The sequence below is a fragment of the Catharus ustulatus genome, chromosome 1 (assembly GCF_009819885.2).
Source record: "Catharus ustulatus isolate bCatUst1 chromosome 1, bCatUst1.pri.v2, whole genome shotgun sequence".
NCBI classification, from domain to species: domain Eukaryota; kingdom Metazoa; phylum Chordata; class Aves; order Passeriformes; family Turdidae; genus Catharus; species Catharus ustulatus.
The window spans coordinates 15,167,459-15,186,623 of record NC_046221.1 but is presented as its reverse complement, the minus strand read 5'-3'; the positions used below and the strand labels follow the sequence as shown (position 1 = coordinate 15,186,623).

The 19,165-nt window shown below is 43.0% G+C and overlaps 1 protein-coding gene and 1 long non-coding RNA gene across 4 annotated transcripts in view; one reads left to right on the top strand and one right to left on the bottom strand.

Moving 5' to 3' along the window:
* Positions 1–523: 523 nt before the first annotated feature.
* LOC116996928 lies at positions 524–1,799 on the bottom strand. The gene is made up of 3 exons (XR_004418041.1): positions 1,674–1,799; positions 1,223–1,309; positions 524–820 (listed from the first exon to the last, which is right to left on the bottom strand). It is a non-coding gene; the product is annotated as an uncharacterized LOC116996928 (long non-coding RNA).
* The window catches only part of ZEB1 (zinc finger E-box binding homeobox 1), a 122,901-nt gene continuing 104,958 nt past the window's right edge, over positions 1,223–19,165 (top strand). For 2 of the 3 annotated variants that reach the window (XM_033060998.1, XM_033060981.1), the window contains exon 1: positions 1,223–1,499. In XM_033060998.1, the coding sequence (XP_032916889.1) occupies positions 1,442–1,499 (58 nt within the window). In that variant the 5' untranslated portion in view covers positions 1,223–1,441. Of the gene's footprint in view, positions 1,500–3,141; positions 3,356–19,165 lie in introns of those variants that run through there. The other variant, XM_033060990.2, reaches the window with a different exon arrangement.

Below are 19,165 nucleotides of genomic sequence, written 5' to 3'. Positions count from 1 at the left end.
AAAGTTAACAATTTTTTGAGAACTTCAGACAAATGATTGGCAACTGCAACCACTGTTATCATGTGAGTATCCAAACCCAAGGCTTGGGGGGTTTTGAGGGTACAATTGATTAGGAAAACATCCCTTTGGATCTTTGATTCTTAATCCATTTTAGCCCAATACTTATTTTCTAAGCACTTCTGATTGTCCAGACTTTTGTGGGAGCTTCAGATGCAAGGTATGCCCAAAACCTGGCAGTGTTCAATAGTTCATTTCCTTGAGACATGTTATGCTGCTTCCATGAAATGAGGTGACTTGTTACAGAATGTGGATATATAGCCTGCGGAAAATGACAGTGTAGAAGAGCTGAAGGCCTCATGTTCTGTAGTGTATCCATTTCTTATTGAAAGTATCCCATTAAGAGAAATCTTTTACTGAAATTTAATTTATTTAGATAGAAGAGTTCCCCAGAAGCACAGAACTATAAATTCTGCAGAATCGCGCCAAGATAAGGAAAAAGAAGGAAATTAAGGACGCCTAGGAGCAAACTTACTAAATTATTTTATTGCCTGAAGTGAAAAGCGAGAGTAAAACAGTACAAGTGCTTGATGGTTTTAATTTTTAATACATTAAATAAGTTTATTAAGCACAACAGAGGTTGCTTATTAAGTATCCGTGAAAAATTGCTCTCTTCTGTTTATTTTTTACGGCACAGAATTTTATACCTCTCTTCCTCTTCGTAAAACCGGCAAGTACGACTAAAGCAAGCCGGAGAGCGGCAGATTTCACGTACGGTGGGAACGGCGTTCCTGTGCTCCAGCTGTTTGCTTCTCGCTCAGCCCTGCAAGAGCAGACACGGGTCCCGCCGAGCTCCCGGCGCGGCCGCAGCGCTGAGCGCTCCGCCAGGTGCGAGGCTGCGGCTCGGGAGCGCTGCGGGCCGGGAGCGCTGCGGGCCGGGACAGCCCCGCGGGCGGGGAGCCGAGCCGGGCCCGCCGCCTCAGCCCCGCCGCACCTGGGGGCGGCTGCCGGGCCCGCACCTGGCAGCGCAGCGGGGCGGGCGCTGGAACAGCCCCTGAGCGCGGCGCTGCGGGACCGCCCCGCGGGGATCCTCCTGCGCCGCCCCGGGGCCGGCGACCACCGACACCCCCCTCCCGGCCCCGCCCCCGGGGGTCGCCCCGCGCTGCCGCCGGCGCGGGGGTCGGGGCGCCCGAGCCCCCCCGAGCGGCGCCGCCGCTCCCGGTACCTGCGGGCGCAACTTTTCCCCCGCCGCCGTTCAAACGCGCTGCCGTAAAGCGCCCGTCTCCCGTGGCAACAAGGTTCCGGGCGAGCACTAGGTGTAGGAAGGTGATGTAAAAGTAAAACCACCCAGTGTCGTAAACCAGGTCCGGGGGGGAGGGGAGGGAGTGAGGGGGGCGGGCGGGGGAGGAGGTGACTGGAGCATTTAGACACCAGCGAGCGGATCATGGCGGATGGCCCCAGGTGTAAGCGCAGGAAGCAGCCGAACCCGCGCCGCAACAACGGTCAGTCACCCGCGGGGCAGCGCCGCGGCCGCGCTGGGGCGGCGGCGGGGCCGGGGCGGGGGCCGGGCACAGCCGTCCCGAGCGCGCAGGGGGGAGGTCGAGCGGGCGCCAAAGTAATTCCCCCGCCGCGGCTCGCCGGGAGCGCGGCTCCCTCCGCACCGTTATATCCGCTACCTGGAGCCTCCCTTGCCGCCGCCTCCCTCCTCCGCCTAGCGGTGCCTCCGCACTCCGCCGCTGTCCGGGACCGTTACACGCTGCTTCCCCCTTACGCCCCGCGACCGCCCCGCCGCCGGCAGCGGGCTCGGGGGCCCCCGGCCGCGCCGCCGCCCTCCGGCCCGGGCGGGGACGCCGAGCCCCGCGGGGAGCGGCGGGGGAGCGGCCGCCGCCCGCCCGGCCGCGACAGCCCCAACTCCGAAACTTGTTACCTGCGCGCTCCCCCGGGCGGAGCGGGGCCTCCCCCCGGCCCCGCGGGCGGGATCGCCCCGCCGCCCGCCCGGGAGCGCCTGTGCCGCCCGCCGGAGTTTCCCCCCCGCTCGCCCGGCAGCGGCCCGGCTCCTCGCCCCCGGCGGGCGCTCGCCTCTCAGGGGGGCGGCGGTGGGGGACGCCGGCCGTCCCCGAGGGGGCACGCCCGGGAGCACACGCGGGGGAGGCACCGCCGCCGCAGCGGGCAGCGATTCGCGCGGGGGCAGCGCAGCCGCCCCGGGCCGGCGCCCCCGCTCCGCGCTCCCCGCCCGCTCCGCGCTCCCCGCCCCGCCGAGAGTTGGTGCCCGGCGGCGCCCCGCGGCCGCGCTGCCGCCCCGCCGGGCCGGTGGGGAAGGGAGGGCTGCGGCGGGGGCGGGCGGCGAAGTTTCTTCCCTTCCCTCTGGCTTCGGAGGTACCTGTTTGTATAATAATGGGTGGTAACGGTTTGGCCGGGGGCCCCCGCTCCGCTCTCCGTGCGTGTGTGACCAGCTGCTGCAGTCTATATAAGGAATTACATTTACATTTCAGACTTAAGGGCTGCTGTGGGGTAATGTTTTTTCCCCTTTGGTGCGTGTGTTACTTTAAGATGCGTTGGGAAGGTACACGGCGGGGGGAATAAAGGCTCGTAACACCCACTCTCTACTTATTTTCTGGAAAATGGAGAAGTAGTTCGGTCCTCGTAGCACGACTCTTCGGAATAGGATGTAGAGTAGGCGATTTTGTAACTCTCCTTGGCAATTTTAGGTTTTATGTGGCATTTCCTGTGCAGGGTCACAGATAGGAAGGCTTTGCCTGCGATCTGAGATGTTTTCATATGCAGTGAAGGGTCTCCGAAATAGATCGCAGTCGCGATCGGTGCTTCACCTCTGTAATCCTGACTGTTCGGGGCGTAAGGCGGTGATAAATGACGGCCTTTCCAGGGGCTAACGGGTTGGTTTGATTGCGTTGAACTTAAAAGGGTTTTCTTATTTTTGCTGTGTGCGTTTTCTAGCAAGTATTCTTGTTTGCACGCTCATGTTATTAATTCCTTGTCCTGGTGTAAATATTTATATTTAGCTCATGATTTGGCTGTGCTAAAGGTAAGTTTGGAAAGTGCTGTTTTCTTTACCTTATTAAAAATGTGGATGATCAGAGAAAGGGGCTTTTCTTGTTGCTGACGACAACATGTGTGACATGTGAGTCTGAACCACCCAGCGTCTGTGCAGGAGCTGTAAACATGTTTACCTGAACAGGAAAGAAAATGGATTTTTCTCTTAAAGATCCAGTGATATGAATACCATACTCTTAAAAGCATATCAACAGATGACTTGAGAGAGAAATTTTCTGAAAACCTGGCTTTTGAAATCGACGGAAAAAAGCTCCTTGATTGCTGCAGCAAATGGCAACTTGTGCAGGTAGAAAAAAAAGATGGTGTTTAGTTTTCTCCTGCATGCATGTCAGCCCCCTCCTGTCTGCTGCTTTCGTTCTCAAGGGAGGGATTTATTTACCACGCTTGCTGTCAGTGTTTTTCCTTTGTGCTTAATATTAGAAAACCAGATTTAAGGCTGTTTAGCACAAACCATTTTGTCTGCAGCATGTATCACTTGCAGAAAACAAAAGGTGTGTAAGATGTGTATCATTCCAGGTATCTTTCATCTTCATCACTTTTGGATGTTATTGCTGCACCCGCTTTATTATAAAAAGCTTCAGAGTCTTTATCAACTACTTCTGCAATGTAAAATGCAGTGTGTCTTGGTTAAGCCTGGTTTTGGTTCCTTTTATTGAGGAATTAAAACCCACTTAAGTCATTGTGCATTGGAGCATCAGGATCGGTTAGATAATAGAATCTGGATAATAGAGATTTCTCAGCAGTGGGTTTATGTTTGACTTGCAAATATTTACTGAAGAAAATGCATAGAAAAAATGTTAACCCTTTAACCTTTAAAATAAATAAATATGAGGCTTTTTCCCCCCGAAGTCTCTAAACGCACTTGGTTCTTATAGGTATCTTTCGTTATTGAGGAATGGGCATAGGGGAGATGCATAAGCAACTGGCTTGTTTGTAGTATAAAAAATAAAAGCATTTTTATGCTGTTTCCTCTCCACTTTCCCACAAAATAGGACATTATTACAGAGGGATTGCAGTAGACATTCAGTATGCCAGTTAATAATACTGGGCTATGGCATTGGGTTATAATTCTGTAAACTTTTCTTCTTTTTATCTCTTGTCAAACTTGCCACAGCTATTCTTACACTGTAAACTTTTGTCTTGTTGTTTTTCTTTCCCCTTCTTTCTCTGTGTTTGAGAGCCATCCTGGTGCATTAGCTATAGCTGGAAAGACAGTCTTATCTTACTCTAGAGCTGGTTCCTTTTCTACCTTGCTTATTGGTCCCTACAGGAGATCAGCAAAGAGCCAATTGGTGCTGCCATTAAAACCATTAAAGGAAATCTGGCACTTCTTACCTGAGGAAAGCTGCCCTGTGTCATTGTCCCTAGTTCTGGCCAATACACAAAATCAGAAGAGTTAACAAAGTGTTGAGATTATGTGATACAGCAGAAACACAGTGGTAGTTGGGAGTCTCTCATCCCATCTACCACTTCCCCCCCACCCCTGCTCCTTTTGATACAAAAATGAAGAGAAGGAAGGAGACACAGTTTGGATATTTTTTGCTGGTCATCTGCATAGCCACGCTATTGTGCCACTCCTATGTTGACTTCAAATAGATTCAATGTGAGCAAAGATTTTCTTATTCTGAGTTGGTTTGCAGTCAGGATTAGTTGCTTTCTTAGCTTCTCTCATGTATGTTATGGGATTGTCTTAGTTCTTATTAAACGGCAAAAGTGACACAGCTTGTTCTTCAGCAATGCTGTGAGATAAGTAAAACAACATATTTAAAACTTTCCTTCCTAGAGTGTAAAAAGATATCAACCTTAAGTATAGGTGTTCTGAAAATAAGGCAAGTATGCCTTCAGGTTTTCAGATGCATATTTGATGGTAAAAAGAATGTTTGAATCTGAGTAAATTCTGCGTGCTGTCAGGTACATGTGAGGAGAAGGTATAAGCCAGCCTTAGTCATGGTGAGTTCATTACTAAAAGGTTATGGTAGATTGACTTGTTAGAGTGCTGTTTCAGTTGCTCTACATTTGGTTCTTCTCTCTTTTTATTTCTATTAGATAACAATTTTATATAAAATTTTGCTACCAAGCTAAGAACTGTAAGAAGACCCAAAGGCAAAAGCATATTTCTTTTAGCTCCAAGGTGTTAACTACTGGCAGGATGTCAGGTGTTAGTGACACTTGGGATACAACATTCCTGTCTTCCTGCCTGTCTTCTCTTGCCCCCTTGCCTTTCTTTTTACTAGGTATCATGTTTTCACTCTAGTGTTAATTTAAATTTGCAATTTGGGATTTATGGAATGTATCCTAAGTTAAAATTTCAGGCACATGTGAACAGGTCTACATGGACGACTGAATTAACTGTTTGAGACCAAGGAAACTGTCTCTCTTATAAGTAGTACTTATGTTTTAATGTTAGCTACTGAAATATAATGTGAGTTCTCTTAAAAAGGAAAAAATCTTTTCATTTCTGTCAGCAATCAGTGCTTGTTATTGTAACAGTTGTGAAGCAGGTTGTCCTAAGGTAATTAACTACCTGAGGCAGTTGTTCCTTTTTTTTAAGGTAATTTGTTTCCTAAAACAATTTACCTTGCTTGTAGGGCTCTGTACATGCGCTGCTGAAAGGGTTAGTAAAAAGTAGCAAGAAGATGAAACTTTCCTTCTGACATGAGCTTCCCACTCATAGAAATCACTCAATTTTTTTTTTAGTTAGAAGTCTGAGGGTTTGACTTGTTTGAATTCAGTCCAAAATTTTTGTTGAATATTTTTAGTTGCATGCGACTCAATGGGGAGGGGTTTCTGTGGACTTTGGGCTGTATTGCCGATCCTGTTAATTGGTATTACTGACTTTGGTTGGGCCCTTGCTCTCTGTAAGCTGCTCCTCTGTGCACAGAGCAGGAAGAAGGGGTTCTACAGCTGTTCCCTGCTTCCTTCCCCACTGAGACTCCGGTTGTGGCATTAACCTGTAATTTCTTCTTTTAGAAGTTTTCCAGTGGTGGGGGAAGAGGCTGAAGTGCTCTGAAGTCAAAATATCACTGTCATGCCGTTTCTCATATGGAAACATCTGTTTTAATAGAGTTTAAAATGCCAGCGAGGGATGGCAGACATTTTAAATGTGTATTTACTATGGTAAAGAAATAAAATTAACTTCTATGAAACTTGGGTTGTGGGTTTTTTGCTTATTGGGATTTTTAAACTGATTTTTGATTAACTGCTCTCTATTGCAGAGAAACTGCTGGAGCTGCATTATCTGGCCAAATGCCTCTTAAGCATCCCTGCTTCTAATTTCAGTCATTATTGTCTACCAAAAATATAAGCTTATTGCTCTCAAGTCATTAGCTGTTTGTAGTCACTTCAAAAACATTTAACTAATTGATATTGCAAACTGATTGGAGTAGGTGTGCTTTGTCAACTGTAAACCTGATCTTTAACAGTACATACTGCATCTCTGGAAGTCATAAGGATTCTACTCATGATAGGTTTCAGATACCCAAAACTGGAGGTTGAAAACCAAAAATTACTCTACTTTTATGTAGGCTTTCAGACCATATTGCAAAGTACAGTTCCAGATCAACTTTCAACCGATTAGCGTCAATATTCCTTAATTTTTGGTGGTTGTTACCTGTATTTTTCAAGAGGACTCATGCCTAGGATCTTTTCTGTTTGGGGCAAGTCAGCAGAACCCTGTCTTTCATTTGCGGTCTCAGAAACATTGGTGTTTCATTCTGGCAGCTATAATAGGCCTGTGATTTTTGAGAACTAAATTCTCAAGTGACTTACCCAAGGTCACACAGGAAGTCCATAGCAAGACTGAGACTCAATCCATTTTTAATCTTCGGGACTACTCTTGCATTTGGCTTGATCTAGAACCTTAAAGGGAAAGAATAGTTTTGTCGATTGGTAGTTACTATTCCTTACAGCTTAATTTTTGAAGTTCTTTCATATTTATTGGACTGGTTTTGCTTTCAGCAAACAAGTGGCAAGATGCAAAACTCAATTTTGTATTTAGCCATTTTTGGATGGTATTAAGATAGTGTTTTCACTGGTGATGTTTCCTGTCTTCATAGTCTATGTAATGATGTGCCAGAGAAGTAGAATGTTGTCTTCTGGTGTGTTTGTATTCCCAAATCTTTATGTTCAGTGATGTAAGGATAGACAAAAGTAAATCACATCAGGAGAGAATTAGTTAAAGACTACACTGTTAACATCAACGCTCCTACTAGGATGTGCAGGGTTTTAAGGGGGCTGTTTTCTTGGAGTTTAATATCTGGGCAGAAATGATTTCATCAAATGGTTGGGGTGTTGTGACAGTGATGACTAAAGAAGTCTCAGCATATTACTGGTATTTCTAATATTTGAAAATGGAAGTAAGTAAAAAATCATAAGTCTTCCTCAAGACAGAAATTTCCCAGAAATATATTAGTAAGTGCCAGGCTTGGTGAGTTGATTTGACTGGGACAAACACATGCAAGTCTAGTTTTTACCACCGCAGCTGCTTGTCACAGGTGGAGCTGTGTGGGCGGTGGCTGTGGCTGCAGGTGGGTGCTGCTCCTGCCAGGGCAGTGCAAAGGTGGGTGTGAAGAGTGTTCTCATATCTTCATGTGTGAAGATGTGTGGTTAGCTCCACTCATGAGACACTGCAATGCATCAGTTTGGGCAGGGATTATTGCCTGCTGAGGGAAATGCTATTTGAAACCTTTAGTAGTTAAAAAAAATAAAAATGGGCAAGCCCCCAAGCAAAGGTTGGAGAGGGTTGAGTGCTGGATGGGTGAGGCAAAGTGTGTGTGGGGAAAGAGGAGAGTGGAATAGACAGGGTAGTAGTCTGCTTCTCACTAAGGTCTGATATCTGATTTCTGATGCACCTTGCTGGCCTTTCAGGGAGAAATGTTTTTGGCTGCTGCATGAGAAGGTCTCAGTGGTAAATAGCTTGGGCCTCAGTTGGGTGATGCCATGAAATATTGGAATTGTTGAGCTGTGTGAGGGGTTTCACGAGTGTTGTTTTGTAATTCTTTCTATTTCTGTGTTATGTTGGCAAGTTTTTTAAACCTTTTATAAGCCATTGCCTCTATCAGACCAGGTTGGGGTTTTTTGGGGTGTTTTTTTAGCTAATTATTATGTGCTTGTGTTGTATTTATTTCTCAGTCTTGGCTTGCTTTTCTGGTTGTCCAGTTCCTTGCATCTTTCTTTATTGGAAAGAGTTGTTGGAAAGAGTAACAGAAGTTTGATATTTTAAAAAACTGTTCACAGTTGCAACTTTCTAATCTTTGTGACCATTTCTTTTAAGGAAACACTAGAGTTGCTTTCATTTTTCCTGTTGCGCTACAGTTTGTTTATTTAATAATCTACGTATCTCTTTCTTGCTTAGATAAGTAGTATTCCTGAGTGACAGTCAAGGAGAATGGGAAGCCCAGTCAAGAGCAGTGAGACTTGATGGATAAAATACTGACTTCAGTTAAATGCAGCTTAGCTTAATAAATCTGTTTCAGTACTCCTGAGAAAAATACTACTTCGTCACACGGTATGTAAGCACTTTTCAGGCAGTAAAAATGTATGTACTGAGTCTTCCTGTGTCTTGGCCTATACATCCAATTCCTTGTGTGATTTACCTGGCAGCTTACATTCAAGTGTTAGGAGGATAGGTGATGGTAGAGTAGAAAGAAGAAACCTGTTAAATTTTCATCTGTGAGTTGAGCACAGATATTCAGATGTGGAGGCAGAATTCAGATGTTTCAGTTGGGTAGTGCTGAACACATTAACCAAGTTTCTTTAGACTTGTACATTTGTCCCAGAAGGGACAATAGAGAAGAAAGGAGCCTTTTCTACTGTGCCTCACTCTGTCTCAGATGCCATTACTGTAATGTAACTATATCTTTTATTTTAACATGCTTTTTCGGAGCAACAGAAGTTAACTAAAAATATGCTTTCTCATTTTTGAGAAGTCAGTACTGTTTCAAAGCAGCCTGTTTCAGTTCTCTTCCTTTTCAGCTGACATTCCCAGCTGTCACAATCTCCTTGATGTGAGGACTTTACCCCTGTTGTTTCAAAGCAGTTTGGTTAACAGCTGCTGTCACCCAAAGGTTAAAACCTGAAAACGGGCATCCTTTATTGTTTTCCTTACAAATATTTGCTTTCTGTTTGGTAGCATCTTTCTTGTTACTCTCCCTTCAATGTGTTCCATTGATCCTATTTTTGGAGAACTGTGTAAAGCGAATGATCATGTCTAATGATGAATGTATTCTTTGGGATGTGGTAGGCTGCTTAATTATAACTGAAAAAGAGAGCAAAAAAAAGTTCTTTGCTGTGCTAAGATGACATTGCATCCTGTTCAATTGGGATCTGTGAATATGTGTATCAGTTGTTCCTCAGTGAAAGGACATGTAAAATTAGTTCTTTAAACACCAAGAACTCTCTATGATATGGGAGTGTATCACAAGGAAAAGGAACAACTGTTCCTTAACTAACTGCATGTTATTCTGTACTTCTTTTGATGCAGATATTCTGTTTTTGCAACTCCTCTGTTCTTTACATTCTCACGGGTCAAGTGATAATCAGGAGCGCTGGAGGAGCTGGCAGATCTTTGGAGATAAATGAGTTATAAACCTTGCCATTCACCATGATCCTGAGAGTGATTTTCATGGATCACACTTGAAGTAGAGGAGTTAAGAGTGATGTGGTATAGCGTATTTTTACCTATGAACTAGTGTGCCTGTCCTTATTAGGATCAAATACTAGTTGGGCCAGTCATGCTAGAGAACACCTTCAGTTATTGTGATATAAAATGTTTTCATTATTCCAGCAAATGTCCCTTTCCCAAATCTCTTTGATAGGCAGCTGACAGACAGTGAGGGCAATTTTCTATTCTATTTTGTAGGCATTCATCCACAGATGTGTGTATGGAAGAAAACAAAATGGTATTATAAAACATAACAAATGTGGCATGATTTGAAAAAGGCCTGGGGAAATCTATTCCATCTGAAAAAGGGTGAACTAAAGAGAAAAATCAGGCCTCAACTACAAGACTTAGGCTGATTTTTGTTGAACTGGTAGATCCCTAAAGAAGCAGGTTGGGCTTTTTGTTTTCCTAATACCTTACTCCTCACCTGAGCTAACATAATTTGTATTAATGCCCAGAAGCATCAGGAAGATGAGTTGTCCCTTTTTCTAAGATCCATTTGTCTTTGAACAGTTTTTTTTAATGCCTTGAGGTATTTTTGCCTTGTATGCTTCTGGGTATGTATCAGATTTTCCTCCTTCACACCTTCTAGTCCATTTTATTGTTTCTGCTAAGTTCCTGTAAGCTATCTACTGTAAGTCATGTTAAGTCTTAGACTGGAAAAGGAGATACAGTTCAGAATCTGTAACCTGTTTAATCTTCCATCCTGTTTTATGTTTTTCCATAACCTTTCCTTTTCTTCATAGTATTCCTGGCACAGCTATTTGGTTAAGTCAAGCAAAATAGAACCAGTCACACACTACTGGATTCATTCTTATGCTCTTGTTCACAGGAAGGAGCTAGGTACAATTTGCCTGGTAAAGAGCATGAGGTGGTGAATAAGGACTTTGAAGCAGATTTGGAGCCGTAATGACTGGCTTCCTTCCCTGCTGCTGTCCCTTCCCCTTCCTTGCTAAGCATTTTCATTTGAAATACTAAGGTGTGGTCATTGGGCATATCTGTTCTCAACTTCCAGTAATTTTTTGCTCACTGCTGAGCTGCACCTTGATTACATATGCAAATGTAGTATTTTTTCCCCCACTTCTTACCTTGTACATGTGGGAGAGGAAGATAAGGTTGCAGAGTACCATCGGGGATGTGCTGCTGTTGAGGAGGTGCTGCAGAAGGAGACAAGTACTCGATCTGCAGGACAAGGCTCAGCAGGGGATTTCAGAAGTTCCGTGTCTGAAAGGCAACAAGAAAACAGTATTCTTGCCAACTTTAAACTTTAGATAGGAGCAGATTGTAGGATGGCTTGTTATAACAACCTCTTTTGATACATTCTAGCTACTGAGTGCTGAAAGTAAATTGTCATTTCCAGTGCTGATTTGTTTTGTAGACTTATATATATATATATATCTGCATCTATCTATATATATCTGTAGTTATATTTAATAATTTAATCTGTTAGACTGGCTTGAATGCTCCCAGTAGTAACACAAGGTAACTTGTGTTCATAAGTGTTGAAATGATAGTAAAACCACAGAGGCTAATTCTATGAAACAGACTATCCTGACAACTTCTGCCCTTCATGGTAAGGCTTACCTTTTACATTTTCCAGATTTGGCATTGACAGATGTACTGTATTCCTGGAACACTAAATACGGTTTTGAGCAAATATTGGAGGATAGAATTGGTTCTATAGTGCAGTCAAAATGCTGGGAGACCTTCTACACAAGAGTGAAATAATACCTTAGAAATGAGAAGCTGAATTTAATTGGTAGTTGTGGCATAGGAAAAGGGAAATAGTTCCAGTGACATGTCATACAGTGTTACGTGCCATAGTTCTCTCTGTTTCACCATGTGATTAATCACGCCTGCATAGTTCATGTGGTAGTTGCAGGGTGGAGACAGACACCTTAAAAGATGAACCTGGTTTTCACCTCAGCATGTAAGTAAATAAAATTAGTGGCAGACTTTGTTTCTGTGGACTGAGCCAGTTCACACAAGGAGAATTTTAGCTTTCCAACTGTAAAGGGTACAAATAGACTTAGTTGAATAAAAATCATGATGCCCAGCAGAGGTTTATGATCCTGACAGAAAATTCTTGGGAGATGTTTGATGCAGGCTGTTGTCTGTGGATCTGATGCATCAAAAATATTTTTGGCAGTACTGCTTGTGACAGTGCTAAGATACTTTCCTTCAGAAGTGAAATAAAGTAAGGTGGTTTAGAATTCCAGCAAATATGGGCATTTTCTTTGTTTTAGTATGAAGTTGCAAGCCTTCTCCATTTATTTATGTCAAGTGCCTAGGAAAAAAGTAATTAAAAAGCTCCTTGTTGTGCACTACTGTATGAAAGTAATTTCATTGTGTTTGCTTTTTCATATATATGTATGGTGTCATAATAACTTGGCATATAGAAAATATATACAACTTTTTAGAAAAGAGTGACTTCTTTTCTGAGCTGGAAAGAAAACAAGTGCTGAAATCTAAAGCTTGTCAAATGTCTTGTTCTAATAGTTTACATTGCCTGTATTTAACTCTTTCAATCTTTCTGACTTTTGACAATATTTTTAAGCGTTTTAAAGGTCTCATGTAGCAAATTCTCAGAATAAAAATGTGTGGGACTTTTCAAAATTTCTAAGGTGCTCTCTTACTGAGGAAAGTCTTCCAGGTTTGTGCCTTACTGTATCTTAATGGGCATCCTAATGAAGCTTTTTATCTCTTAAATACTTCCTAACCTGTCTACCTTTAGAGAATTTGTATCTTCCTTCAACCCCAGTTTTAAGTAGAACTGTCAATCCAATGTGTGTCTTGTTCATTCTTGGGTCTACTGTTGGAACACTTTGTAGCTGAAGTGTGTGTGCGCATGTGCAGCTGCGTGTGCTGTTTTCCTGCCTTTTCCTTTTGTCTGTGAAGCTTCTGGCTGATAGCAGATTAGCCATCTGAATGTGGGCAGCAAAGAGTAATGGGCTGTACAGAATGCCTGGGGCTTCTTGCATACAATAAAATGACTCCATTATAAAGCAAAAAATGACAAGCCTGCCATGGAGGATATCTGTACTGGGGAGATGGAGAGAGTAACCTTTGGTTTATGATCATGTTAATGGGTGTAAAATAAACTTAATTTTTTTCAACTGTCAAAAGTATTCCTAGGTGCTTTACAGAGCAGTGCTGACCTGATGGTTCTTCTAGGAGAAAAATACTTATGAGCTAAATTGGTGACGTACTACTTGCTATTCCTGATTGCTGTATATGTGTGGGGGAAGGGAGTAACATCATGATGGCTCAGTTTCATTTTCATCATGCAGGTGTGTGTAGCTTTTTCCTTTCTTTTAATTTTTTTTAATCTCTAATGTTTTTCTTAGTTACAGGATTACATAATCTGCCCTGCAGAAGTGTGTTAGGTTTATTAAGTCTTTTGGAAGATGTGCTAATACAGAGTTGAAGGAAATTGGGCCAGGAACATGACTGAGACACAGGCAATCCAGATGCTGGAGGAGGACATGAGATATAAAGCTGTAGAGAGTTGGATCAAATAGACAAATGAGTCTGTGTGCAGAAGCACAGGAACAACGAGGAATCTTATCAAGGTTTTTTTTGACAGCTGTACTTACCCATTGTAAGAATCCAGTGTTTAAAAAGCCCTCTCAATTGTCTACAGTTTACTGTGTCAATAAGAAATAATGGCTGCTTGTATGCTTCTAACTTCCAGTTACAGCTTTCAATAAAAGATTTTTTTGTTTGTTTTTATGGCATTCAAGCTCTAAAAGGTGCTCTCCCCCCTTAAAAAACCCAGGTGCAGTATGTTAATTTATGCTAAATGGAAGATCTTCCTGGTTTACATCTGCTCAGGAAATTAAGACAGCTTCTGATATATATGAGCTTCCAGACTAACCTGTAAGTTGGGATAAAAACAGTTTGATATATAGAATATGGATGAATTATTAAAACATGGAACTTATCTTAATGCTTAATGAAATGAACCTCTTAACTGACATTTGGTTTAATTTGTGTTGCTTGTCGTGTCTGTTCAGTATGTCATAGTGGTTACAACTGAAGTGGACTCTGGAAATCTATGCCTTAGTAGCAAAATGTATGAATTGCAACTTGTAATAAATAAAATAAAAATAAATAAAATGAGAACACTGTTGGAACAAGCTTTCGTTTTCTCATTCTGTTAGCTGCTGCCAGGTCTCCTTGTGACTGTTCTGGATGTGGATACTGATTTGTTGTAAGCATCATGGCCCTTGAAGATCTTGTTTTAGCTACATGTTACACACCAACTTTCCCCAGTCTCTTGGATTGATTTGCCTTAAACAAAAGCCCTTCCTAAAAAATTTCTGCTCCCTTCCTCTCCTCCAATAAAGTTTGCTGCCCATCACCTCCTCCCTTGCTCCCAAGGAAAAAGGAAGCAATTGAAACTGATTATACTATAGAGCTCTACAAATGCTGCTCCCTTGACAGCAGTGTTCATTCTCTTTACATACATTTTTATTTTGCATTCAGAATTGTTTCTATAATCATATGACCTTTTTATGATGCTGAAAACTGTAGCTCCTTACCAAGGAAGGTGATGATAAAACTAAAGCTTAGTTAAGTATCTCTAACAGTGGGTAGTCTGTAAGTGACAAATAAAACATGTTCTAGACTAGTTTAAGAGGTCTGTGGGATTTTTCTCGTCTCCTCTTTTCTTTCCCCATGTGCTTGCTGTGGTTTACAGTAGGAAGCCACTAGTTTCTGCAGTCACAGATAGAAAGGGAGGTGTATTCCTTGGTGATATAAAGACATCTGAGTAAGAATAAGAAAGTGAACTCTCTTAGGGGAGAAGGAGTTAGCTACATATTTTACAAGTCTTTCAACATCTGTGACTTAATTGGCACTGCTGAAAGCAGCATGTTGCACATTAATGCAGCTTAGGAGAGTTATGTTTATGAATATGAATAAAAAGATCTAGATCTGGTCTTGTCTTTTATAGGATTTTCATTATTGCACATCAGACTGAGAAGGGTGTTGCCTTTAACTGACCTGGCTGGTATGGCTACAGTCTTGTGCCATGGCTGGTTTTCAGGACAGATATGGGAAATTGCAGAAGAGCAGAGCAGCAGAACGGTTGAAAGATCATCTTCACCTAACCAGAAGAAAATAAGGACAGTAGGAGTTTCATTATTTTAAAAGTACAGTGATTTCATTATTATAAGCAGCACCATTTTGACTAAAATTTTTGGTCTGAACCCAGAAGTGCGGCTTACACTCAGGAGCGACCGATATATGGATGAAGTTAGGAATTTTGCCAACCTGGAAGCGCGAACCCGCAGCAGCTCTGAGCCAGAGCCCACTCGGCGCAGTGGTGGCACTTCCCAGCCCCACAGGGCCCCTCTGAGCAGCTCTGCTGGGTCCCAGCCCCCAACACCGGCGGGCCCAGGCTCTGCGCTCCCGCCCGCTACCGCGCAGTGCCTGGGGCAGGGCACCAGCCCGGCTGGCGAGCAGCGGGGCCCGCCCAGCACTGGGGCCACTCTGGCACTGGGGCAGGCCGACGCGGTGCTTGGGGGGTTCCACAGCTCACCGGGAAACTTTCCCGCCTGCGGCCGCTGCCACCTCTGACAACCCGGAGCAATAGGTCCCCAGCCCACCCGACCCCGCTGCCCTCGCCCCCCTGGGCCGCGCCCTCCTCTCACCTGGGTGAGAGCCGAACCGGCAGGTTTAATAAAAGTGAGTGATTTTCTCTGTATTTTTTTAGTTTTTAGGCTGCGCTTAAAGGCTACCTCGATCCGTGAAAAGTGTTTGCAAGTTGAGTGCCTGCCAGTAAAACCACGATGGCGCAATTGTTACTAATTCATTACTTTGTTGCATGCGGGTCCTCACTGCGAACGAAAGTGCGGCTTATAATCTGGTGTGGTTTGTACATGGCCAAAGAACGAAACGTTGCCGACAACCCAAAGTGCAGCATATAATCAGTTTTCTGTGCCATTTAAGGTAGAATGGTGGCATAGCTGATTCAAACACCCTATTATGAGAAAAGTTTGCAGATATTAAAGGATCTGTGCTGATATATTCCAAACATCCATAGAAGAAGTCTTGTGGTAGAGTATATACCATTGAGGGGTGGAGTGGGGTGTGTGTAACCCGGTGTCCTTGCTTCCCAGAGGTGAATGATTGCTCTTCATTACTGATGAGTGCTAGGGTATGTCAGCCTGTCTGACCAAGGTGGGTACACTGTTTCTAAGTGTTCCTTTCAGACAAATTCCCTAAAACCAGCAATTTTTGACAACTTTCTGGGTGCTGCTATTACCTGTTAGTTTGGAAGTAAACATTTGGTGAACTAGTATGGTTGAAGTTTTTTATTTAAAAAAACCCCTCTAGTAAAATATAGTCCTACTACTAATAAACAGTATTAGCCCTCAATTATAACAGCCTTTGGGTTGATACTTAAGATCTCTTTGTAATTTTTTGTTGGCCAATACTAGTAGAGCAGGATTGGAATCCTGTGTTTAGGACGTGATAATTAAGAGCATAGTAATTAATGCAGAACTATGAAGTACCTGAAGTGGTGTGGGGCAGAAACTTGTAAATCCATATTTTTCAGGTTTAAAAGGTAACAGTTCAGAATATTTATTGCTAGATTTAACTCAAACTCCAACATACTATAAAACTATTCAAACAGGTTGTCTTTTGCTGATTGGAGTGAGGAGGATGCAGAAAGTGCTTAGTGTTTCCTCTGTTAAATACCTAGTGTAAAAACTGATTTTAAAGAAGGCCATGTGCAAACAAAAGTGCAATGCTTGTCACAAAGTGAGATGCTTAGAGAAGGTGCCTTCTTGTATCCTTCACCTTGTGTCCTCCCCCCAGTTTTCCTGTTGTGAATCCTAGTGGCCAGCCCTTGCCTTAAACTTTGGCAAACATGGTGCTATTAAGATGTGGAAGCTCACAGGTGTACAGTGAATTGCTCCTGCTTCCTGCTTCAGCCCAGAACCGTGCAGCTTACTTGGCTTTTAATTGTCTGCTGTTTTTCTTGTTTTCTGTTTGTCTTAGGTAGAACAGACTTGTTTCTGCAGTAGACGAGTATGTGAAATAGTTAGTTGCCAACTTTTTTCTGAGTTGTAGACCCTATGTGAATTCTGGTGACTCCAACAAATACAAAGAAGAGTCTTTTAGATGCTCTGTATAGACAGATGTTATAAAGCCTCATGTTTTTTTTCTTATTCTGGAATGTAGTAGTTCTTAAAAGAAGTTAAGTGGGTCAGTGCAATGTTCTCACTCCTGGATGAAGTAGTGAATCCTGTCATGCTTATCTAGCTGTCCAAGAACATCAAGATTTTAAGATGTGCAGAGCTACAGTGTATTTTCACTTCTATTCTTCCCCTTCTTCCAAGCAAGACTGTTTTAGAGATGGGGGAAAAAAATGCTACCATAAAAAGCCGAATCTATGTTTTTCAGCTTAAATAAGGCTTATGATTATCTCTGCTGTAATCATAGGTTGTTTAGGTTTCTTGGAGAAAATCATGCAGTTCTGGAAAACCTATGTGATTATTACAGAGTACTTCAGTGGACAGTCTCTGATACAGTTGGGAACTCTTTAATTTGGGTAACTTGCTGAGTCTGAAATGTAATCCTCAGCTGATCAGCCTGTAGCGCATGAGGACAAGGAGTGTCAAGTTCTGTTTTGGAGGAAGCATGTATTCAAAATTATTCAGGTTCATTCACGTGTGCTTGCTCTTTGATTTCCTTCTGATGTTAACTCGTACATACAGCCAAAAGCATGTTGATATTACTGCCTTGGGTGTTATTGATGAGACTAATCAATACCTTTGATTCTATTTCTTTCTTTTTTTTTTAAGTCTTGTTAGCTGAATCTTATTTCTCTGTACTTTGCAGATTCCCAAAGTATCTGGTAGCCATTACAACCATCTACAAAACTCAGAATAGTCTAAAACTAGCAAGCAACTGCACCAACATGACAAATATGTTTGCATACACAGCATGGTAGAGTAGGAGGGATTTCTGTACCATCTTGAACACAACCTGCCAGGCATTAGGAAATCAATGTGCTTTGTCCACAGCAGGGGACAGAAGGGATCTGGAGAGAAGTGAGGCCTGCATTGCCTTGTGATGCTTGTGTTGTCATCCTCACGTGAGAAAGAAGAAGTGTTTTTTAGTCATCTGTCTGTCTCAAACCCTCTAGAAGTGTTGCTTTTATTGTTTTTTTTTCTCCATTTCTGCAAGCAGGACAGTCATGGAAAGACTACGTGTAGGTTCCATTTAGGCTTGAGGGCTCTGGAACAAAATATTCAGTCTTTGAGATCATGTCAGTCTTCTACTTTTAATGGAATTTTAGTTGTTCATGTGGGAAAGATGCAGATGAAGAAGTCATACTGAGCATCTTCAGGATTCAGCGGGCCTGTTTTCTTAGCTGAAAAGAACAAGCATATTTTGTGCTTCCTTGAGAGGTGGTTTTTTCTTCCCCCCATTTGTCAAAAGAATAAAGACTGTCTCTTGCCCAAAGGTTATTTAAATTGATGCCCTCATGTTTGAGAAGAGAGCATGTAATGCAACTAATTCCTGTCAGTTAATGGTGTGTGTCCCACTAAACACAGCCCTCCTGCTGCCTTGAGAAGCAGTCAGTGGGGTGGTCCCATGTTTGCTGTTACCAAATTGTGTCTTTAGTGGAAACTGAGGAATAGAGGCTGCATTTTGGCAGATGGCTCAGTGCTTTGGCATAGGAGCTAGAGGTGGTAGTAGTAGGAGATGTTGGTGCCTTACTCTTCAGCTTGGGAGAGTCTGGGTTGCAGACCAAGTGACAGAAACGTGTCTGATTGCAGCTATGGTGAGCCAGCATCCTTATGTGAAACCACCTCCTCTAATAAAGTGAGGTCTGAGATTCTCTCTAGGTAAAATGTCTACTGGTGGCAAAATGCTATATTATTTATAACACATAAAGAGAGTTGTTCCTTGGAAAACCCTGCCTCAGAAATGCCACTTTTAGGGTGTAGACCTCTACTTTGGCAGTAAAAACAAATAACAACTTGCTTGCTGAACTGTGACCTGTTTTGGAGTGACAGTCTGCAGCTTGCTGAATCGACAGCTGGGCTTGCCGCTGTGCTGCCCGGAGTGAGAGCAAGCTTCACAAAGGCTTTGGAAGAATACATTTGTTTTCGTTCACTGTTGTTATTTCTCAGCAGGTTTTCAGTTGCTGCTCCCCCACTTTTGGTAGCCCTAAAGCTTCCCAGCCTGCTACTGTTTCAAGTTAGTTTCTTATGTGCCTTCTTTAAATATCTTTAATGGCAATTGGAAGACTCAATATTTGAGAAACTAAGAAAATCAATTATAAGTTATTTGATAAAGCTTTTTGAGCTCTCTGGTTTAGCTAAGTGATTTAAATGTGACTTTTTTTTCTGGTTTCAATCAATGAATTAACCTCTAGTTGGGTAGAAGAACCTGTGGGTTTGTTTTTTTTAT